At 50.3% G+C, this 19,063-nt stretch overlaps 1 protein-coding gene across 4 annotated transcripts in view; it reads right to left on the bottom strand.

The window, feature by feature from the left end:
* XRCC4 (X-ray repair cross complementing 4) overlaps positions 1-19,063 on the bottom strand; it is a 56,527-nt gene that overhangs the window by 24,950 nt on the left and 12,514 nt on the right. For 3 of the 4 annotated variants that reach the window (XM_078854849.1, XM_078854851.1, XM_078854850.1), the window contains exons 4-7: positions 14,705-14,871; positions 12,453-12,605; positions 11,141-11,319; positions 3,890-4,076 (exon numbers count right to left, since the gene is read on the bottom strand). In XM_078854849.1, the coding sequence (XP_078710975.1) occupies positions 3,890-4,076; positions 11,141-11,319; positions 12,453-12,605; positions 14,705-14,871 (686 nt within the window). The remainder of the gene's footprint in view (positions 1-3,889; positions 4,077-11,140; positions 11,320-12,452; positions 12,606-14,704; positions 14,872-19,063) is intronic. The other variant, XM_078854852.1, reaches the window with a different exon arrangement.

Here is a 19,063-nt window from a genome sequence, read left to right as displayed (position 1 = left end):
CCTGTTCATAATGTGTCTCTGTGCCGTCGTCGTTGAAAATTAAACACCGAAAGATAAGGTGCGGCCCAATGACCGCTACAAACTCGACAAAACGTGGGGAGGCCTTCATCCAGCAGTGGATTGACAAAGGGCTGTATATTCTTTCTATTATTATTACTATACATCTGGGCTGCACGGACACATCAACTCCTGTTCGCGCAAAGAGAGCCCTAATAACTCTGGGCTCCCCACTTTTACCTGAGCTGAACTTGGGACGAAATAAGTGCCGAGCCGCGCAGAGCGTGACACGGGTTTTTTTGAAAACCGATCCTGACCTCGTGTAAGGGTTCGTCCCATCGGGGCATAAAGGGACCTCTGTGTGTTTGTGTACACGTGCGTATGCGTGTGTCTGTATGTGCATGTATGCGTGTGTCTGTGTGTACTGCGTGCACAAGATATGTTTTCCCCTTGCATAGGATTGCCTATTGACCCAGCATGCATTGCAATTCAGGTGACCATCATGTCTAGATGACAGCTTTGATGGCAGTCTTAATTGATACTCATTTGCTTCAAGCAAAAGGCAGACGCGTTTGTATTTGTTGATAATTTAAAAAATATTAATTCTCCTCCGCATATTGAGGGATTGTCTCGAATCGGGGGTCACAACTCGATTCGCGAATCGAGTCGTCTGCGTTCACAAAGAAAAAGGAACAGCTTCCTGAAAAGCGCACAAAGAAGCGTGAAGAGATGCAGGAGAGAGCCAGAGGAACTCGCACATCAGAGAACACGCTGCCATTGGAGACATCATGTTGCCCGCTGACAGCACTAAGTGGGTTTTGGGCAGCGCACGTTGCCCGAGGAGACGATGGTCGGTGGTCGAGACTAACGAAGGAGTGACAGCCAAAGGGAGGGAACCAGGCCAGAGAGCACGCCCACTGGGGAAATGCGGCGAAGAAATCAGTTTGTCGCATCGCGAGTTCATAAGGGAGGTGGGCGAGTGCTTCGGACGGAGCCTTCATCGAGCAGTGGATTGATCGTGGCTGATGATGATGCGGTGCATCATGTAGAAATTCGTGGTGGCAGCAGCAGCAGCAGAGTTTTAAAGAATCGGTCACGTACAAGATACATGAGTCGTAAATCATCGAATCTCACACACGCACTTTGATGCGAGCATCACGAGCAAAGGAATCAATGCCAATCCACGAATCATATTACATCCATATTAAACACAGCTCAGAGGGCAAGGTCATTGCAATTAAAATATTACCGCGGATATTTCAGACATCGCTTTGGAACGCGGCCGCTCACTGTTGTTAACGATGACATCACAGGCCGTTTAAAGTGCACTTTGCAGAGGACGGGCCGTGCACTTGGGTTCCTCTCTGAAGGAATTCCCTGGAGGCTCTGCGCACAGAGCCCACAATTGTGGGAACTGACCCAGTGGTTATTGTACTGAGCCAGTGGTTACTGCACTGAGCCAGTGGTTATTGCATTGGCCCAGTAGTAAAGGCACTGGGCAAGTGTGTATGTGGTCAGTGGTTATTGCACTGCGCCAGTGTGCAAGTGGCCAATTTGGCCAGCCTGTACACGTTGGCACGAATGATAATGAACGGTACTTGGATAGAATATTGTGCGAATTGAAAAAGCGTAACGAAGAGAAAATTAACAGTGGGTTTGAAAATAAAAATAACGGATTCTTGTAGTTTACCAGCAAATGGTCTAGGCGGCATTATCCTGGTCCCTAACTCAAGAACAAGTGATACAGTCACAAGTATGGTAAAGAGCAAGGGAGAGGAGAGTTTTTAATGGAACGAGGATGGAATAAAACGATTATAAATTATAATGCCATACTTAAAACTAGAACACATGTCATTTGCAAAGTGAAACAATTCATTTAGAGCTTGGCAGCAAATCTAATAGATAACATCAGGACAGGAAGACAGAGCATTATCTCGCGGCGCGAGATCCGAAGATTAGGAGTAGTGCAAATGATCAAGGTGGCCCGAGATCTTGAGGGGTGGAAGACGTCATGGGGCATGCCTTTTGCCAGCAGTGGGATGGTGAAGGGCTAGGAGAGAAAGAAAGAACACCTAGCTCCAGCTTGGAAAAAGCGGCCGATACGCCGGCTCTATGAAAACAAGGGGCTCCTGAGCATGAACGCTGGGGCAGAGAATCGGAAAACTTGCGACAGCTCGGGCAAATCAAAGGCTGCGATCAGTCTGTCGTCACCTGTTACCCTTCACAGTGACTCAAAGAGACGGGAACGTTAAGTGGGTTTCCTTTGGAAATGACATCACCGGTCCAACAGACATCGTCGGCAAACGCAAATGATCTGCCGTCGTTTCTCGTTTACCGTTTTCAGGTGTGCGATGCTTCGCGAACAGCCATGTGGGAAATGGGGGGGGGGGGGGGGGGGCGGTTTCCTCAGACTAATGGGAAGCACATTCTTCCCACAATCCTTCTCGGTCCATGCCCCCCTCAGTTGTTTGCTTGTTTGCTTTACGCCCGCATAAGCGCCACGGCTAATTTCACGTTGGCTGGGGGGGGGGGGGTGACGTGCTTTGTGTCAGCCAGCTTCTGGGCAAGTTTATGACTTAGCATAAACACACACGGGGTGTGCGTGTTTTAAAATAAAAATGCAGACCGATTTAAAAACCTGTTCCCACGAGGTCTTGCGCAAAAGCACACTTCAGGCTGAGAGGACCTGGCTTTCAAAGTTATTCAACAGCACGGTGAGAGTCGGCGTTGGCGTGTGCGTGGGGGGGCAGAAGACCAAAACCGAATTCTTTAATGAATCTCCATCATCTGTCACCTGCAATATCGCGACAACAAAAAAGCAGACTTTGCTAAAAAAAATGAATATATAAAGCACCGATGGAATTAATCCGAAGTGAAGCGATGTTAAAGAGGCCTCGAGTCGAAATTGCCAGCAGCCGACGTGCGCCGGAGCCCCCGCAATCGCGAGGGGGACGTTAGCCACTGGCGAAGTTAAAGTTTTTAAACTAAACTATTTATCTTTTCCAGGTACCGCCCACTGCGCTGTATAACTCTTTTTCAGAAGCGACCTGGCCACAAATGATAGCTCAACCAAGTGGCTTGTCGTGTAGAAATGTATATCGGCCAAATGGTATAAACGCACGTTGATTCTAAACGTGGAGAGGGTAAAACCAGAGGACCCGGAGAATAATCCACGCGACCGCGGGGAGAGAGACACGCAAACTCCAAATATACAGCAGGTGTCAGGGTCGGGATCGAACGCACGACCTCCTCTATACCAGGCGAGGTAGTTAACATGTCGCCACCATGGCACCCACGGCCGCGAGATGTGCCTTGAGCACAACAACAAATACGGGAGGCCGATATAAACAGAAGAGACGCGGTATTAAGCAGGTTCAATACCGGACAATCTAATAATGAAAGCCATATGGTGACCTTTTGTCGTCAGCTGCAAGCTCAGCAGAAAATCTGGGTAACGGTAAACACGACAGAAAGAGACAGGGAGGAAGATGAGATGCTTTCGCTGCTGTTTGTGTTGGGACGATGAGCCAGTATGAACGGAGTGGCCTCGTAACGTGGGCCAGCTTATTAGGGGTGTCGCGTCGTGGGCAGACGCTGGAAAACATAAACCGTGCCAGGTGCGTCGGACCCAACTTGCGCTCCAGGCGATCGCATCCCGAGGAGCAGAACGACCGCAGCCTAACAGGAGGATGCCAAGGGACCATCACGTGGGACAGAGAGAGAGAGAACATCTCGAGTGGGTTGTTTCGCGAATCTTATTTTATTTCACTGTGTACTCTTTCCACTCCTCCCCCCGCCTGCCCACCTAACTGAAGACCTGAGCAGACTGCACGCACGGAACGCACGGAACACACTGAATGCAAGGAACGCACGGACGCGTTCCTCTACGTACTCATTGGCCGGCTTGGCTTTGGCGGGCGGCGGCAGCACCGCCGCTGCTGGCGTCTCCGTCGCGGTCACTTGCTGATGGCCCCGTCGTTTGCGCTGCCTCCTGGTGGGGCCCGCGCCGGCGTCCATTCCGCCGACGCTGGCGCCGTCGTCGTCGTCGTCGTCATACGGGTCAAAAGCCGTGACGGCACCTGCGGAGGACAGAAGCGGCAAGAGCTCGATCGGAGCGGGTGACGAGGGGTCACCTCGTCAAAGACGAAGGCGGTGGAGAGAACAGAGTGTCCTGGGATGACGCCCCCTCAGATGAAAGGCGTGGGCGAAGTTCGCGGAAAGATTAACGCGGAAAAAAAATTACCCATCGCGTCCAACGACTTGTAGAGTTACGCGATGACCTGCCAAGCGCGCTTCCCCCCCCCCCACGTCCGTCCGTCGTTCACACAAGGGCACGGGATGCTCGGGCTTGCGCGCCCACACACACGCACACGCGCGCATGTACGCACGCACGTGGGCCACACACGTGTGCGTCTCGGGCCTCACACAGACACAGGGGCGGGGGGAGGTATGGGTCGAGCGCTGGCCACGGGGCACGCGTGCCGCTCTTTTAATTGCGATCGCACAGATGCACAACGGCAGCTTGTGAATCCTCTAAACCATGTGGCGCGTTCGTTTTAATTTTTGTTTTTCCTCTCTCGTCCGCCAAACGGCCCCCCACCCACCGCTTCTTCGGTCCTGTTAGATGTGTAAATATTGAGATGCGACACCGCAGCCAGGGTGGTCTGCTCTCCGTTGGGATCAAGAGCCGGGCCCAGGGAAGGAAAGGGCAGAAGAAAAATGGTGCGAAACCTGTCCTAGGGGTCACTGGTGGCTGCTCCTCATCCGACTGCGGCCACCGAAACTCCCACCCCTCCTCCTCCTCCTCCCCCCGGGAGCAATGCAGGGCAAAACAAAAAAAAACCTGCGCGACAACAAAACAGCCCGTGCTTGTGATGTGTTTATTTCCCCGAGTCCCAGGAGCCGCTTGAGAGTTTAAACAAATGTTGCATCGAGCGTGGAACACGCTGAGAAGCGATGCCCACCTTCCTCGTGGCGACACTGCCGGTGGTCGGTAATAACGACGGAGTGGCAGCCAAGGGAGGCAGCGCGCCCCGGGAGAGAGGACACGGATCGACGAGAACGCCTTGTGCGGGGGGGCTAGAGGGGATCGTTACGTTGCTCGGGGAGGCCGTCGTCATCCAGCAGAGGACTGATCATGGCCTATGATGATGTGGTGCATCATGTAGGATTCCATGGGTGGCAGCAGGGTTTCCATGGATCGGTTACGTACAAGATACATGTGTCAGAAATCATCAAAACTGATATGTGCACTTTGATGCGTGAATCACTAGCAAAGCAAATAATGCCAATCCATGGATAATTTTACAACCATATTAAACGCAACTGAGAAGGCAATGTTATTGCAATTAAAATATTACCGCGGATATCTCAGATGTCGTTTTGGAACGCGGCCGCTCACTTTTGTTAACGATGACATCACAGGCCGTTTAAAGTGCACTTTGCAGAGGATGGGCCGTGCACTTGGGTTCCTCTCTGCAGGAATTCCCTGGAGGCTTATTCTCAGGTTTTTTCCGGTAAAGTCACGTAGGTAAAACATTAAAAGTAATGAAAGTAAAATAAAACAAAACAAAAAATAAAAATAAAATTCACGACGTTTCGGAGGCAACACAAGTCTCCGTCATCAGGTGGGACCGTCACAGCCAGATTAGCTGCATCAAGTGAAGCAATGATTCAAGATGTAATCCCTTATAAGCAAGTTTGAAGGGGGGGAGGAGAGGGGGGGGGAGTTCATCAGAATGTGGTAGCCAATGAATGGAACGTATCGGGAGGGAGGGGGGTGGGAGGGGGAGGGAGCCAACAAAACATTTGGCGACGGCTTGGACGCGGCTGCTGCGCACGCCAACACAATGGGCAGAAAGGGGGGAGGGGAGGTCTGATACACATGATAGAACAAAGGAACGAAAATGCCCATGTTTATACCAATGCAGGCTGAAAAATGAAGAGAGTACTGTTAAAAATAACTGGGGATGTTAACACTCGGTGAAGTAAATTAAAATAGTGCCTGTCAGATAAGATGGTCCAAAAAGTGTAATTAAGTCTTTTTTGCGTGGTTAATAACATCTTTCCAGTGATTACTGAGTTTGTACCCATCATCACGGTTGAAATTATGTCTGTGTTTGTATATTTGTATGGCTTCGTGTACAAACCTTGGCCTATATGAATCATTGCAGTCACGAAAGCTTCAAATCTAGAATCCCTGGAGGCTCTGCGCACAGAGCCCACAATTGTGGAAACTGGCCCAGTGGTTACTGCAGTGGGCCAGTGGTTATTGTACTGAGCCACTGGTTATTGTACTGGCCCAGTGGTTATTGCAGTGGACCAGTGTGCACGTGGTCATTGGTTATTGCGATGGGCCTAGTGGGACGTGAGAAGTCTCAGGTTCGACGGCTCTTTCTGGAGTACGAGATGCGAGCGGGCGCGCAACCCGTCGCTCAGCTTCCATGGAAAGACGTCCCCGCGGGTGCGGTGGTCGGGCGTTCCGATCGCGAGCCCCGGGACGTCCACCTGCACAGGTGGCCGCCTCGCTTTCGCGCCCTACGCCATGGGGTCCTGTTATTACTTTTTATCGGTGGACGCGTTTGAAGACGTGTTTAACAGGCGCCACGGAAAGCAGGGAAAAAAAAGGACTTGCACGGTGCCGCTAAAGTGTACTTGGCGCTAATGGTTATGCGGGCGTGTGAGCAATTCACGACTCTCTATCAGCGTCTCGCTTTGCATTGTTTTGCGATTTCTCCTTTGTTGGTTTGCTTTTGATTCATACGGACAAAATTGCAAGCGGAAAATATTTGAATTTTTTTGATAATCGTCATGAATCCTAAATATCCGATTATAACAACCATCACAATTCTATTATTCATAACATACCAATCTTGTTGGGCTGCAACGATTCATCCTCGGCGATTCGATTAATTGACGCGATTAAGGGGTTTGTGATTCAAGACCTGATTATTATTTTTACATTGTGGTGAACTCAGCAGCGTTTAACGACTGTGGGGATCGCATTAATCCATTACTGTAGAAGCTGTATAAAAGCACACTGTGCATGAGTACAGTTCTGATATAAGCGACGCATGCTAACGTTACACCGGTGGGGTGTGGCGGGGGGGACACACAAAAGAGGCAATTTCTGATGCAAGAGCACAACTTCAGATATAAGCACAGCTGGGCCTGCTCAAGAGGTATGCGTGTATGGGTGCCACGGTGGTGAGTTGTTAACTCCCTCACCTTGGGTTCGATGCCGACCCACATGATAAGCCACTTCGTTGTGCTATCACTTGTGGCCAGGTCGCTTCTGAAAAACAGCTATATAGCTAAGTGGGCCTTACCTGGTAAAATAAAATAAACAAATAGTTTTAGTTTAGGATATCCAGCAAACTGCTATTCAGGAATATAAAATGATCGACTCTTACGCACGGGCGATTCAATCCACGCATCGCGAGCGTAATAATAAACGATTCCGATAGACGCGCCATCGCATGCCAACTAACATTTACGAACACTTCACTTAGGAACAGTTCTTGCGGGTAATGCAAAAAGACACGCAAAAATAAATCATAAATCAATCTCCCCCCCTCCCCTCACCCCCCCCAGTGAAAAACGTCACTCCGGAGAAGCGAGTGTGCGAAAATGAGCCTTGAACGAGCCGCGGGGAATCTGGGGAAGAAAAGAGGCTGTTGTTGTACTTCTGCACTGCGGCGTTAATTTTCACAGCACGGCAGGGGGGGGGGGGCTGGGTCGGGGGTGAAAGGGGGTGTAAGGAGCAGGAAGAAGCGGGAGGATATCCCAGACGCGAGTGGGGGGGGGGTAGTTTCACCCTCACCGCGATGGCACGTGGGTCCCCGCCGGCTGCGGGCGAGCGGAACCTCTTCTCTCTGACCTCTTCGACCCCCTCGGATATTTCCAGTAATTAAATACCAGATGTAACAAAAATATTTGTATTACGATCATTTAAAAGGCAACTAATAATAATAACAGAGAGGGGAAAATCGGTTGCCAGGGGCGATTCCGTAAATAAAAACCTGCGAAACGCCAAGGCAGTAAATCACGCCGCAGTGTCGCCGGCAACGACCTCGGGGGGTAGCCAAGCGAGAGAAGAGTTCGTTAAATAATTTTGCGGCAATGTCTATTGTTGTGCGCACCAGCCTTGGCAGCGCATTCTGACCCGTCTGCGGAATCATTGTTGTTTCGCTTTCCGCGGAAACGTTCGGGCACCTCGGGCCAAGCGTAAACAGTGGCAAAGGCTCCCCGACTAATGTTCTCATTTGTCAGTCTAAAAAAAAAACCGTCTAGGTAAACAATTAGAAACGTACTTTCTTATTTAATTAATCCCTGGGGAGAACGTTCCTCTTTCCCCTCTCCTCGCCATGAGCAAGTCAGGTAAAAAAAACACGCGGAATATTTTCTTTGCTGACGTCCGCTGGGATGTGCAAACCTCCAGGGCGGTTGTGGGATATTTTTTTTTAGACACTTCCCCCCCCCTCCCCCTTTTCGCATGTGAACGCAAAACACAGGTGGGCCCGTCGCCCCACGCCGCACTGCAACGCGGTGGACAAATTCGGCAGCAGGGACGACTGGCAATGCCGTTTGCGGGATATTTTCTGCGATATAAATTAGCGGCATGAAAATGCGGAACTCAGAAAGGAGCAAATGCGTCTGTAAAAGTCTGCAAACGCCGAGGTTGGCGCAACTTCATGCATCGAGGCGAGTGAGGCAGAGACAGCGATAAACAGATACGTAGATGGGAAACAAAGAAAACACAAAAACGCTAACTTTAATGTTGAAATTAATTCCTGTGGACGATTTTCATCGGCTGCGACAAATAGTGCGATTTTGCTTGGCGTTGTTTTTCGGAGCGTGTAAGTGACCCCCATTGTCACAAAACACGGCGATGGGGAAGAAATGGGGGTCACGCAGCTCCGGCGAAGGAAGCCAGCTGCACCCCGTCTGAGGGCGATGTGTTGTCCGTGCGAGCATTGTTCCAGCAGCGGAGGGCCACAGACCCCACCCCAGATGGGCAATTGAACTCATAATCCCAGCAAAACAAACATGAGCACGCGCGCGCGCGTGTGTGTGTCTATACATACACCTTGAACCTGGATACAATGGAACAGAAAATAACCTAATGGTTCCCAAGAGGGACATCCAAGAATGTGATAATGCTGCAAACACAGCTTTGGGTTATAGCCACAGGAAAATGGGTGGCTAAAACAACAAAAATTATTCAAATAACAGAAGGAAACAGAATAAATTGTTTTAATCCAAATGTTTGACTCACCCCACGCTAGTTGGAAGGAAACCCTATTCAGACAGACCGCTACAGGGGAGGGGGGAAGGAAAAAAAATAAAAACGGTGAGAGTTGAGAGCTGACAGAAAACAGGACAATGCGAGTGGGAATTCATTCCGACGCCGTCCTCATTTTAACCTTAAACCGCGCTCGCTTACAATGCCACAATTATCACGCGCTCGTGTCGGAGAACAAGGAACGCAGCCGCCACAGGGGCTGAGCAGCAAGTGCCGCGTTCGATGCGCAATGATCATCCCGCCGGAGGGGATATTTTTTTCAATGCCGTGCTTACGTCGCTGACCTTCACACGATTCAGGTCGCCGCTTTGTTCTTCTGCAGGAGAGCTGGACGGAAAATTGACGGCTCCTTTTGAGACGCGTGAGGATTAATCTCAACGAAGCCGAACCGCGGCTCAGGGCACATCAGCCGCTTCTCTTCGTCGTGTCCCGATCGCTCCTCTGACCTCTGTCCATTTTTTCCACCGTGACCTCCCGAAAAGCTTCCTCCCAGACACTCAAAAGCGTTCTCCTTCCAAGAATCTCCTGCCGCCCAAAGAATAATGCCGCACGCCCCCGCCGGTCGACCTCCCTCTGACCCTCCCTGACTCCCGCACGCCCGAAAAGTCTGTCAGCCGTGACCCCCCCCCCCCGCCACCAGCTCACTGTGGGTCATGACAGCGGACTAGGACCCGTCCCGCCCCCGACACAAACGAACAAAGGGCCGCCTGTGCGCGCACTTTTGAACCGCGGGAAGGCGATGGGATGAGACGCACAAGCCGGCCAGCCGTCACGCATCCCCCGCGGGCGGCGGACGGAAACGTGGACCTACTTTCTATTTCGCGGCAAGTTCACGTCGTCGGTAACGCCTCCGCAGCCTCCGCCGCTTTCTTCTTTTGTTTGAACCGCGCAGCCTCAAACTCTCCACCGCCCCCTGACAAGGTCAAGGTCTCCCTTTAGTCCGTGATCTCCACGTGTCCGCGGCACGTGATGAAGAGGGCCTCTGTTGGCCCCCGTTTTGGGGCAGATTAAGACGCACGCAGCAAGTCTGCCAAATGCGACGGCGCGTGAAGGCAGCGTCAATTACGGACTCCTTAGAAAATGCGCTCTCTCCCCGAAATATATTGCAGTCACGCAATCCGACGTCGTGGCACGGGAGAAAACTATTTCCATACAACGTTTGCACAGCGAGAATGGAACCGCATCGCAACATCGATTAACTGCATCTTAATTCACTTCGATATGCCCTTGTTATTCTCTCTCAGGGCATCACCTTGTATATGCCCAGCAAAATGCTTGCCGCGTGTAGATTAAACGAAAAATAAATATATATTCTCAGAGCTGGATTATGCTGGCTTAATTTACAAATCATATGTAATAAGACTTATCCGTGCAGTCATTGCCCAGGCTTACAGACCATCAACCCGATATGCTTGAGAAATCCAGTTCAATCAGGCGCAGCTCAGCCTCCGAACTGAACCCGGGATCTGTGCAGAGCGAACTCCTTGCTCTGATGCGGCCATTATAAACTCCCCCAGCCACTAGACCACCTCAATTAATGACTCTCCCAATCAAATAGCAAACTCCCTCTATTAGACTTGCCAGTCCCCAGCAATCCAACATCTGCTCATCAGGTACTGCACTGCCCCCCCCCCACCACCCTGCTACTCCCCCCCCCACCCGCACACTGTGAACAAACAGCCTGGTCACTTATTACAGAGCCTCGAGTGTGAGGGAGCGTTAAGTGCACGCAGGTTTGGTAGAGCGGGAAGTGGAAGGGGGGGTGCGGGGGGGGAGGGTGCGGGGGGGGGGCTGTGAGAAAGCGTGGGAAACCAGCGAGCATCTGTCAGCAGCACTCACCTCTTCGCTCGCCCTCCTGCCGGGTTACGGCCACGGTGCTCGGGGCTTTCGCCGCCTTCCGGTGGCCGGTTCCGGTCGCCGGGGCCTGGCTCTCCTCGTCGGTGCTGCCCCCGTAGTCAAACTCGTCCGTTTCCTCTGCCGCCGGGGCCGCAGAGCTGCCACCAACAACGCCGCCGGTGCTTCGACGAAAACGGCAACAGAAGCGCCGGTGGGACGGACGCCGCCGTTATCATCGTCGCTCGGCGCGTGCCGCGGGATTAACGCGTCGCCCGTCGCTCGCAGGGACGGAAGTGATAAGCCAACAATTCTCACGCCCATTGCCCGGGCAACTCGCGACCTCGCCAAACCCGACCGGCTTGCAATGATTACCAAGTCACCTCTGCTTGACTGACCCGGTGTAACCCATTAGCGGAGCTGTGTCCGTGGATTTTGGGAAATACATTGACAGAGAGACGAGAGTTGAGCACGCATCCTCACGCAAAAGTAACTTTAAAGAAAGCACCAATTTAGGCCATTGACCTGCGGCACCTTATATTCTGGACTCTGCTGATGAGGTTCAAAGAGTTCAAATTGATCCAGAGTTTGTCCCTGCTTGAAAAAACGTTCAAAGGAAGGACTAATCCACCACAAGGCCTAAAGGATGTTGAACTAAAAACATGTGTGGCGCGGTGAATGGACCTTTACCTATTGATTGGTTCGAGTGTTCTTTATTTAACCAGGTGACAACAACCCACTGAGATTCGCTGTCTATTCTGCAAGGGAAATATTTGTAACATCGGTGATGAAGGAATATTGTAAAAAAATTAAATATTGAGTGACAATCCGATTTGGGTCCTGATAAACTATATTAATCCAAATCGTAATTTGCACTTAGTATCAGCAGGAAATCTCTGGACTGGCTTCGAGTTCTGATTCTCATCAGCAGTCCGGTCCTGTTAATGAGTTTTGTTAACCGTGGATTACACAACACACTCAATGTTTACTATTTTGACACGCACATGAAACTTTAGTGTCAGATGTCAACAAAAGAGACATTAGGGCCTGCAAAGTTGCTTGCGAGCGATTCTAAACACAAAAACATTTGGTTCGTCTCTCAATTACAACCTTGCTTACCGGGGGGCAACAGGTGCAATAATATTATCTCCGGACACTAAACTCACGCAACCGGAGGTTTTACCTGCGCTGAAGGAACCCAGCCAGCTAAGCCCTGACCTGGTTCGACCCATCATCTGACCAGACTATACTCCTTCTTATTGACCTACACAACTCAATCACCTGTGCCCCGGGGGGCGAGCCCTGGCTGGACACTGACCTGGCGCAGGGAGGGGGCACTTGGGCCGCGGCGTGCTTATCCAGGGTATCCTTGAGCCGCCGAATCTTCTCTTTCTTCTCGTTGAGGACGCGGATGAACTTTCCGTACAGGTCCCTCTCCAGCTCATCCTTGTTGTCCACGGACGCCCTCAGCCTGGACGGGACGGAACACAAAGACGCACAAAGGCGCACAAAGACGCACAAAGGCGCACAAAGGCAAAGACCATTGGCAGACTGTTGGGGCAAGTGCCGTGAGCGAGTAGCACCTATGAAGGACAGCACGGCACACGAGGGGGTGGGTGTCCAGCGCAATGCCCGCCTGCCAGCCCGCTTTTGTCTCCCAAGTGGCGACATTTACACATCGCACCAAGTACTCATTCAAGGCTGAGTCGACTTAGGGGAGGCCCATGACCGCTTCAGATAGCCGTCACTGGTGTTGGGCGTGAGCGGGAACTGAGCTTGGGTCGCCGGTTTCGTAGCGTGGTGCGCTAACCGTTCCACTGCCGCTCCCCACAAAGACACACACAAACACTCAAGTGCGTACGCGAGCATTTGTGCGACGGCGGACGACACCGCACATTGCGCTCAAACCCCACGTCGCACATGCTTGGCGAAACAGAAAAAAATACAAAAACACATAAAACCAACGCTCAAAATTCGACATCCCCTCACTCGGACGTTCCGTCAAACGGGGCCCTTGTACAGCAACGCAGGTGGTGTGTAATGAATCGGGAGTGCGCTTGGTGGGGTGACACGCAGGGATTCCAGCAGCCTTCAGCCTTCGCTGTCATTACAACCTCCCAGGCTGGTTGGTCAGCGGTAACGATGATGGATGATGTGCGGCGGGGGGGGGGGAACAGTCACGAGCTGCCAGCGGCTGGACCGTGGAAACGCCACCCTAACCCTGGGCCCTGTCCCAAAATTATTCTTTTTAGGGAATTGGTAATATGAGCGAAAGAGAGCTCCAAATTAAATTTCCATCGTACGATTCGCTCAGCGTTTGTGATATTACAACGAGACACCTGTGTGAAATTTATGCTTGGAAAGTTTCAATGTATATATATTATTTTTTTCGCTCTCCAAAGTTACCCGGGATTTTATTAAATGCACATTGTGCAGAACATAAGGAACTTATCACAAAACCTTTTTTGGGGATATTTTATTTATTTTAGTGCTCGGTGAAATCGCCGTGGTTGCAACGCCCACAATGCAGGCAACTTGGGAGTTGGGGTTTGTGGATCACACAGTGATACGGTGTGCATGAGACACCCACCTACAGGGCAATAAGTTGCAGGGAATTGGAAGGAGGCAACGAGCAACTTGCCACTAAGGCAATCAGCAAGTTGCCAATGAGCGAAGGTTGACTGGAGATTTTGACAGAACGCCTTGGTTGCGGGAGCAGAGACAGCGCAAGAAGGGGAGTAGAGTGGGATGAGAGGTGAGCGGTAGGAGAGTGCGGAGTGGAGAGTGGAGTGAGATGAGAGATAGGAAAGGGTGCAGGATTTAATTCATGAAGAATTATAGTATGCATTGATTCAAAGAAACCTTTGATTCTCTACCTTTTACAAAAACGATGTTAACATGAATTTCGATTTAAAGCTTTTGTGACTGCAGGGATTCATCTTCTTGGTTCTTTCGGTAAAGTCACGTAGAATGGAAATAAAAAAATAATAAAAATAAAACATAATAAAATAATGTTTTATTTTTATTATTTATTATTTCCATTCTACGTGACTTTACCGAAAGAACCAAGAAGATGAGGTTAACATACTCTTTGGTTCTTTCGGTAAAGTCACGTAGGTATAAAATAAAATAACTAGCAGTTGTCCTGCTGTATTGCTTATGTTGCGATTGAAACGTCGTGATTTAATTTAATTTATTTTATACCTACGTGACTTTACCGAAAGAACCAAAGAGTATGGATCCCTGCAGTCACGAAAACTTAAAATCTCGATTGAACGAGGTTAACGTTTGCGCAAATAAGAGTTGACAACAGTGGCTCAGCATATGAGCGAGTGGTTCATGGTCAGAGGTTTAAACCCTGGCTGTGGGTGTCGATAAAATGGGCACCACTTTGTGGCAAAATCAACAGCGGCCGTCCTATGGAAACACTCAGCCCCATCAAAGGAACGTGGAATTGCGCTAAATTTGGCTCAGGGCACGCGTAGACAAGATACTCGCGGGCACGCGCGTGTGGGGGGGGGGGGGGGGAGTGTTGGGGGGGGAGGAGGTGTTTCGAGAGTTGGCGCGTACTCTTGGACGGCGCGCCCGCGCTCCTCGGCGAGCCGCTCGTTGTCGCGCTGCAGGTCGTCGTTGCGCTGTCGCAGGCGGCGCCCGCCCTCCAGCCCGCGGTCCAGCAGCCGCCGCACCAACGTCACCGGCTCGTCCAGCTCGCGCAGCTCCACCGTGCCCAGCTCGAACTGCGGCGCCGCGGTGCGATTGAGAGGGGGGGGGGGGGAGACGGACGAGTGAGCGGTGAGGGCGGGGGGGGGGGAAATCGCACGTTTTGTCGCGTGGGGGTTCGCGTAGCAGCTATCCGACATGCGCTTTGTCCTCGAAAGTCTTTCATTACCGCACTAAACACTTTTTTTTATTTCACCAGGTGAGGCCCACTGGGCTATGCAGCTCTTTATCACAGGTGACCTGGCCACAAATGACAGCTCAACAAAGTGGCTTGTCACGTGAAAATTTATAGCAGCCAAATACTCTAAACGCGTGTGAATTTTGAATGCGGAGGGAAAAACCGGAGGACCCAAAGAAAAATCCACACGCCCATGGGGAAAGAGACATGCAAACTCCAAATATACAGCAGCAGGCGTCAGGGTCGGGATCGAACCCACGACCTCCTGTATACTAGGCGAGGTAGTAAACATCTTGCCACTGCGGCGTCAGACAGTCGTTCACCGATAAGTCGGCAGCGACATCGCTGACACACGTGCTCGCACTGGGCTAGATACATGTTGAGACCACGTGGAGGGTCGAAGGCTTGCTGGCAAGAACAGGTCAAGGGGTCATCTGCCGCCTGATGCTCTGCTTATTGTTCCGAGCGCCCGTTCTTCTGCCTCGTATTATTGCTGGAGGGCATCTGCTAAACAGCCACCCAGTAGAATCTTTCACGGGCCTTTTCCACCATGGCTAATTTTGACAGCACTGATGTCAGCGGTTGCCAAGTCCACTCAGCTCTACGTCCTCCTGTACCACAACTGCCCATCTTTCCACGAGCCTGTGCTGTGCCCATTCATGCCTCCTAACAAATGTATGTGTGTGAGCTCCCTATATAGACAAAAAGACAAATATCCCCGTATAGCCTGAACAGACTATTGGGGCAAGTGCTGCTAGCGAGCACCTATGAAAGCTGGCACGGCATACGAGGGGGTGGGTGGCCAGCACCACGCCCGGCCGTCTTTGTCTCCGCAGTGGTGATGTTTACACATGACACCAGGTACTAATTTGAGGCTGAATAGACCTAGGGGAGGCCCATGACTGATTCAGATAATCGTCACTGGTGTTGACCGTGAGTGGGCATTGAACTCGGGTCACCAGGTTCGTAGCGCACCCCGCTAACCGCGACACTACCGCTCCTCATATAGCTCACTCACACACACACACGTGCGTGCATGCACGCACACACACACACAAACAAAACAAAAAATCAGTCGATTGAAGTTTGTTTCCGTAGCGCATTTTTAAATACACGTGCTAACATGAAAGCTGTAAAACACACGTGAAGCAAACACATTAAACTTCTCCATTACAACACTACGATCAATCTAAACAAAAGCCATGATAAACAAAACATGCATACGGTACAAGAATTTAGAAAACAGAATTCACGTCCAGCTTTGTCAGCAAACAATGACCAAATCAATTGCATCATTTCACTTCCCTTTGCATAACCATGCAAGAGCCACTGATATAATTTTCTCTCTCGAGTTTTCAAATTACCTGGACAATAATTATGGTTAATTTTCAAAACGTGGAGTTGGGGTAAAGACAATGGAACACAATGGCCAGCCAGCATTTACCAGTTAATCACCGAGTAAAAACCGTAGAGTGGGATGTGAACTCGCAACTTCCCAACTGCGAGCCATGTACTGTGATTACTGTGCCACTGGGCCAGATTAGGTACAAAATTCTCACAGGCCTGCGAAGGTGGCCAAGCAATGGCAGTGGAGGAAATGGGATCGTGATCCCATCTCCCTGGACCGCGGCATGTCCTAACCTTGCAATACGCTCCTTAAAATGGAACTGGCCAAACGTCGTGATGCAGGATATTGAGCGAGGCCTTGCTGTAAAAGATGTATACCAACGGCGTAATATAGACGACATATCATCGCTCTTAGCACAGGTTTCTAATCTGTGACTTTATTTGTATGGCCGCTGTGTGGCAATGTAAAGTCGGTAAACAGCCTGAGCCTACGAATCAGCTCTGCAGTCTACAAAGTTCCAGCGTGACTACCTACACTCTGTGAAACTCAGACATATATACACACGGAGCATACACGCGCGCACACACACACACGCGGATAGATGTGCATGCATGTATTTCAGCAGAGACTATTGGTTTCCAAACTTTCTCGACTCACGGAACTCAAACATTATTTTGTACACCACCACCACCAATTTACTGTTCCTGATGTCATATGTTGTATTACGTGAGTAAATAATGGCGGCAATCAGCAGATACAGTCAGCAGCCAGCTATGTTGATGAGTCACGAATATCATCTATATTAGCTGAGCAATGGGCAGTAAAAACTAGGTGACTGCACAAGAAAAAAAAACACACAACATCTGTAATGGTTCCAGGGATCATGTCCCACAGCCTTACACACCACAGCTCGGGGCTCGGCAACCTGCGATTGTGGAGCAGCATGCGGCTCTTTAAAGACTCCTGCCTTGTGGCGTTATTTATTTCGGACCACCGTCTCGCATCCACCTTGCATTGGCGGCTCTTGAAATATCGAGGTTTTTCATTTATTATCAAAGTAAAAAAAAAACGGCAGTGGCGCAAGTAAGCGAGCGAGTAATTGCAAGGCTGCACCTTTTCCGTTTAACTGAGAAACGCCAAATGTGCCGCGCAGTGGCTTGGGCCGTCGTGCCGTTTGAACGTTCTGTGCGTGTCAATCGGTGCACTCGATTCTGAAAACGGTTACCAGCTTAGCGGATATCGTTTCACAACCCTGCAAAGCATGCGCCTTAGGGATGTAAGGATTTGGACCCCACGTAGTTTCAGCCGGAGTTCAATGCTCCTTGCCTCCGCAGAGTTTGATTTACGATTTGGTTATACCGGAGCGAGGATCTTCAAAGGATTAATGATGCAAGCAGACGAAACAAAGATACTGACAAGACTGCAATGCAGGGATCAGCAACCAGATGTCATCGTACAAAGGCAGACAAACAAAGACACAAGTCCGTTTCCAAAAAAAGCAAGACTAAAGTTAACTTTAGCAGGCACGTACACACACGCGCGCGCGCACGCGCAAAAAATCAAGCCCGCAATATTACTCCGTGCCAGCAGCCACATGACACAAGCCTTGAGTCTAAAGATGGCAATTAAAATCCAAGCATGGGCCAAGATTTTGCAAGGCGGCATGTGGGGTCTCTGTCTGACTCTGCCGAGCTTCAAGCAGTCCTCGGGGACAAACTACGGAGAAGAGAGCGTGATTTCGATCTTTGCATCCGTTGCATCTCTCTCTCATCATCGCTCCGTTCAAGAAAGAGCGACCTAGAGAAAACAAAAGCGCTCGTAGAAGGTGGCCAGGTGGCTCGGGCAAACCGAGCGCTGGGCCGGAGCCGCCATCATCCTGCGTTCTCGGCTAGGTTTCCTGATCAAACTGATTGCTAGAGCGGAATCAACGAATGATCGCAGACTAATCACCGACGACTAGACTAAAACCGCCCATCGTATTTACGTTTGAGATTTTTCTGCTGTTGCTTAATTTGGCAAATATTCCAGCCGTGAGAATAAAAAATAAAAGACACGTGGTTTTTGTTTGATCAACAAGCAACAAACATCTGCATAGCAGGGTGCGTGGGAAAGTGCGGGATCCCTTGTGTGGATAAGAGGTCACTAGAAGGGATCTCAGATGTAGTTCTATGACATCACCTTCCGAAGACCAGGCGATTGCGCTATACTCTTTGTTTTTTTTCGGTGACTTTACCGAAAAAAACCCAAAGAGTATGAATCCTTGCAGTCACGAAAACTTTAAATCTAGAACGATTGCACTATGTTGCAAGGGCTTCGAGTTGATAAAAAGTACAATGTTGAACTCTCAGAGATTGGAATATGCCAAACTGAGTGAAAAATTTAATTTAACGGTTTTATTTTTTTGCGCAATGATGGTGACTGGACTCGCACAATGAGTTCCCCGCACTTGAGAACCCGGTATAAACCATGACATGTGCCCATCACCGTCTGTAAGCAACTGCTGCTGTCCCCCTCCTAACCACTTTCACATCTTCCATTCAGCGGCGGAGATACAAATTCACAAAATATGTTTCAAACTATTGTTTGAAACTACGAAGGGCAACAATAACGACAACTAAACAAATATCTGCGAGCACGCCGACCACCAAGCTACACGTGCACACGTTGATCACCGAATTGCACT

The sequence above is a fragment of the Lampetra fluviatilis genome, chromosome 3, assembly GCF_964198595.1.
Source record: "Lampetra fluviatilis chromosome 3, kcLamFluv1.1, whole genome shotgun sequence".
Taxonomy (NCBI): Eukaryota; Metazoa; Chordata; class Hyperoartia; order Petromyzontiformes; family Petromyzontidae; genus Lampetra; species Lampetra fluviatilis.
Note: the sequence above shows the minus strand (reverse complement) of the source record. Positions and strands in the feature narration are given on the sequence as shown.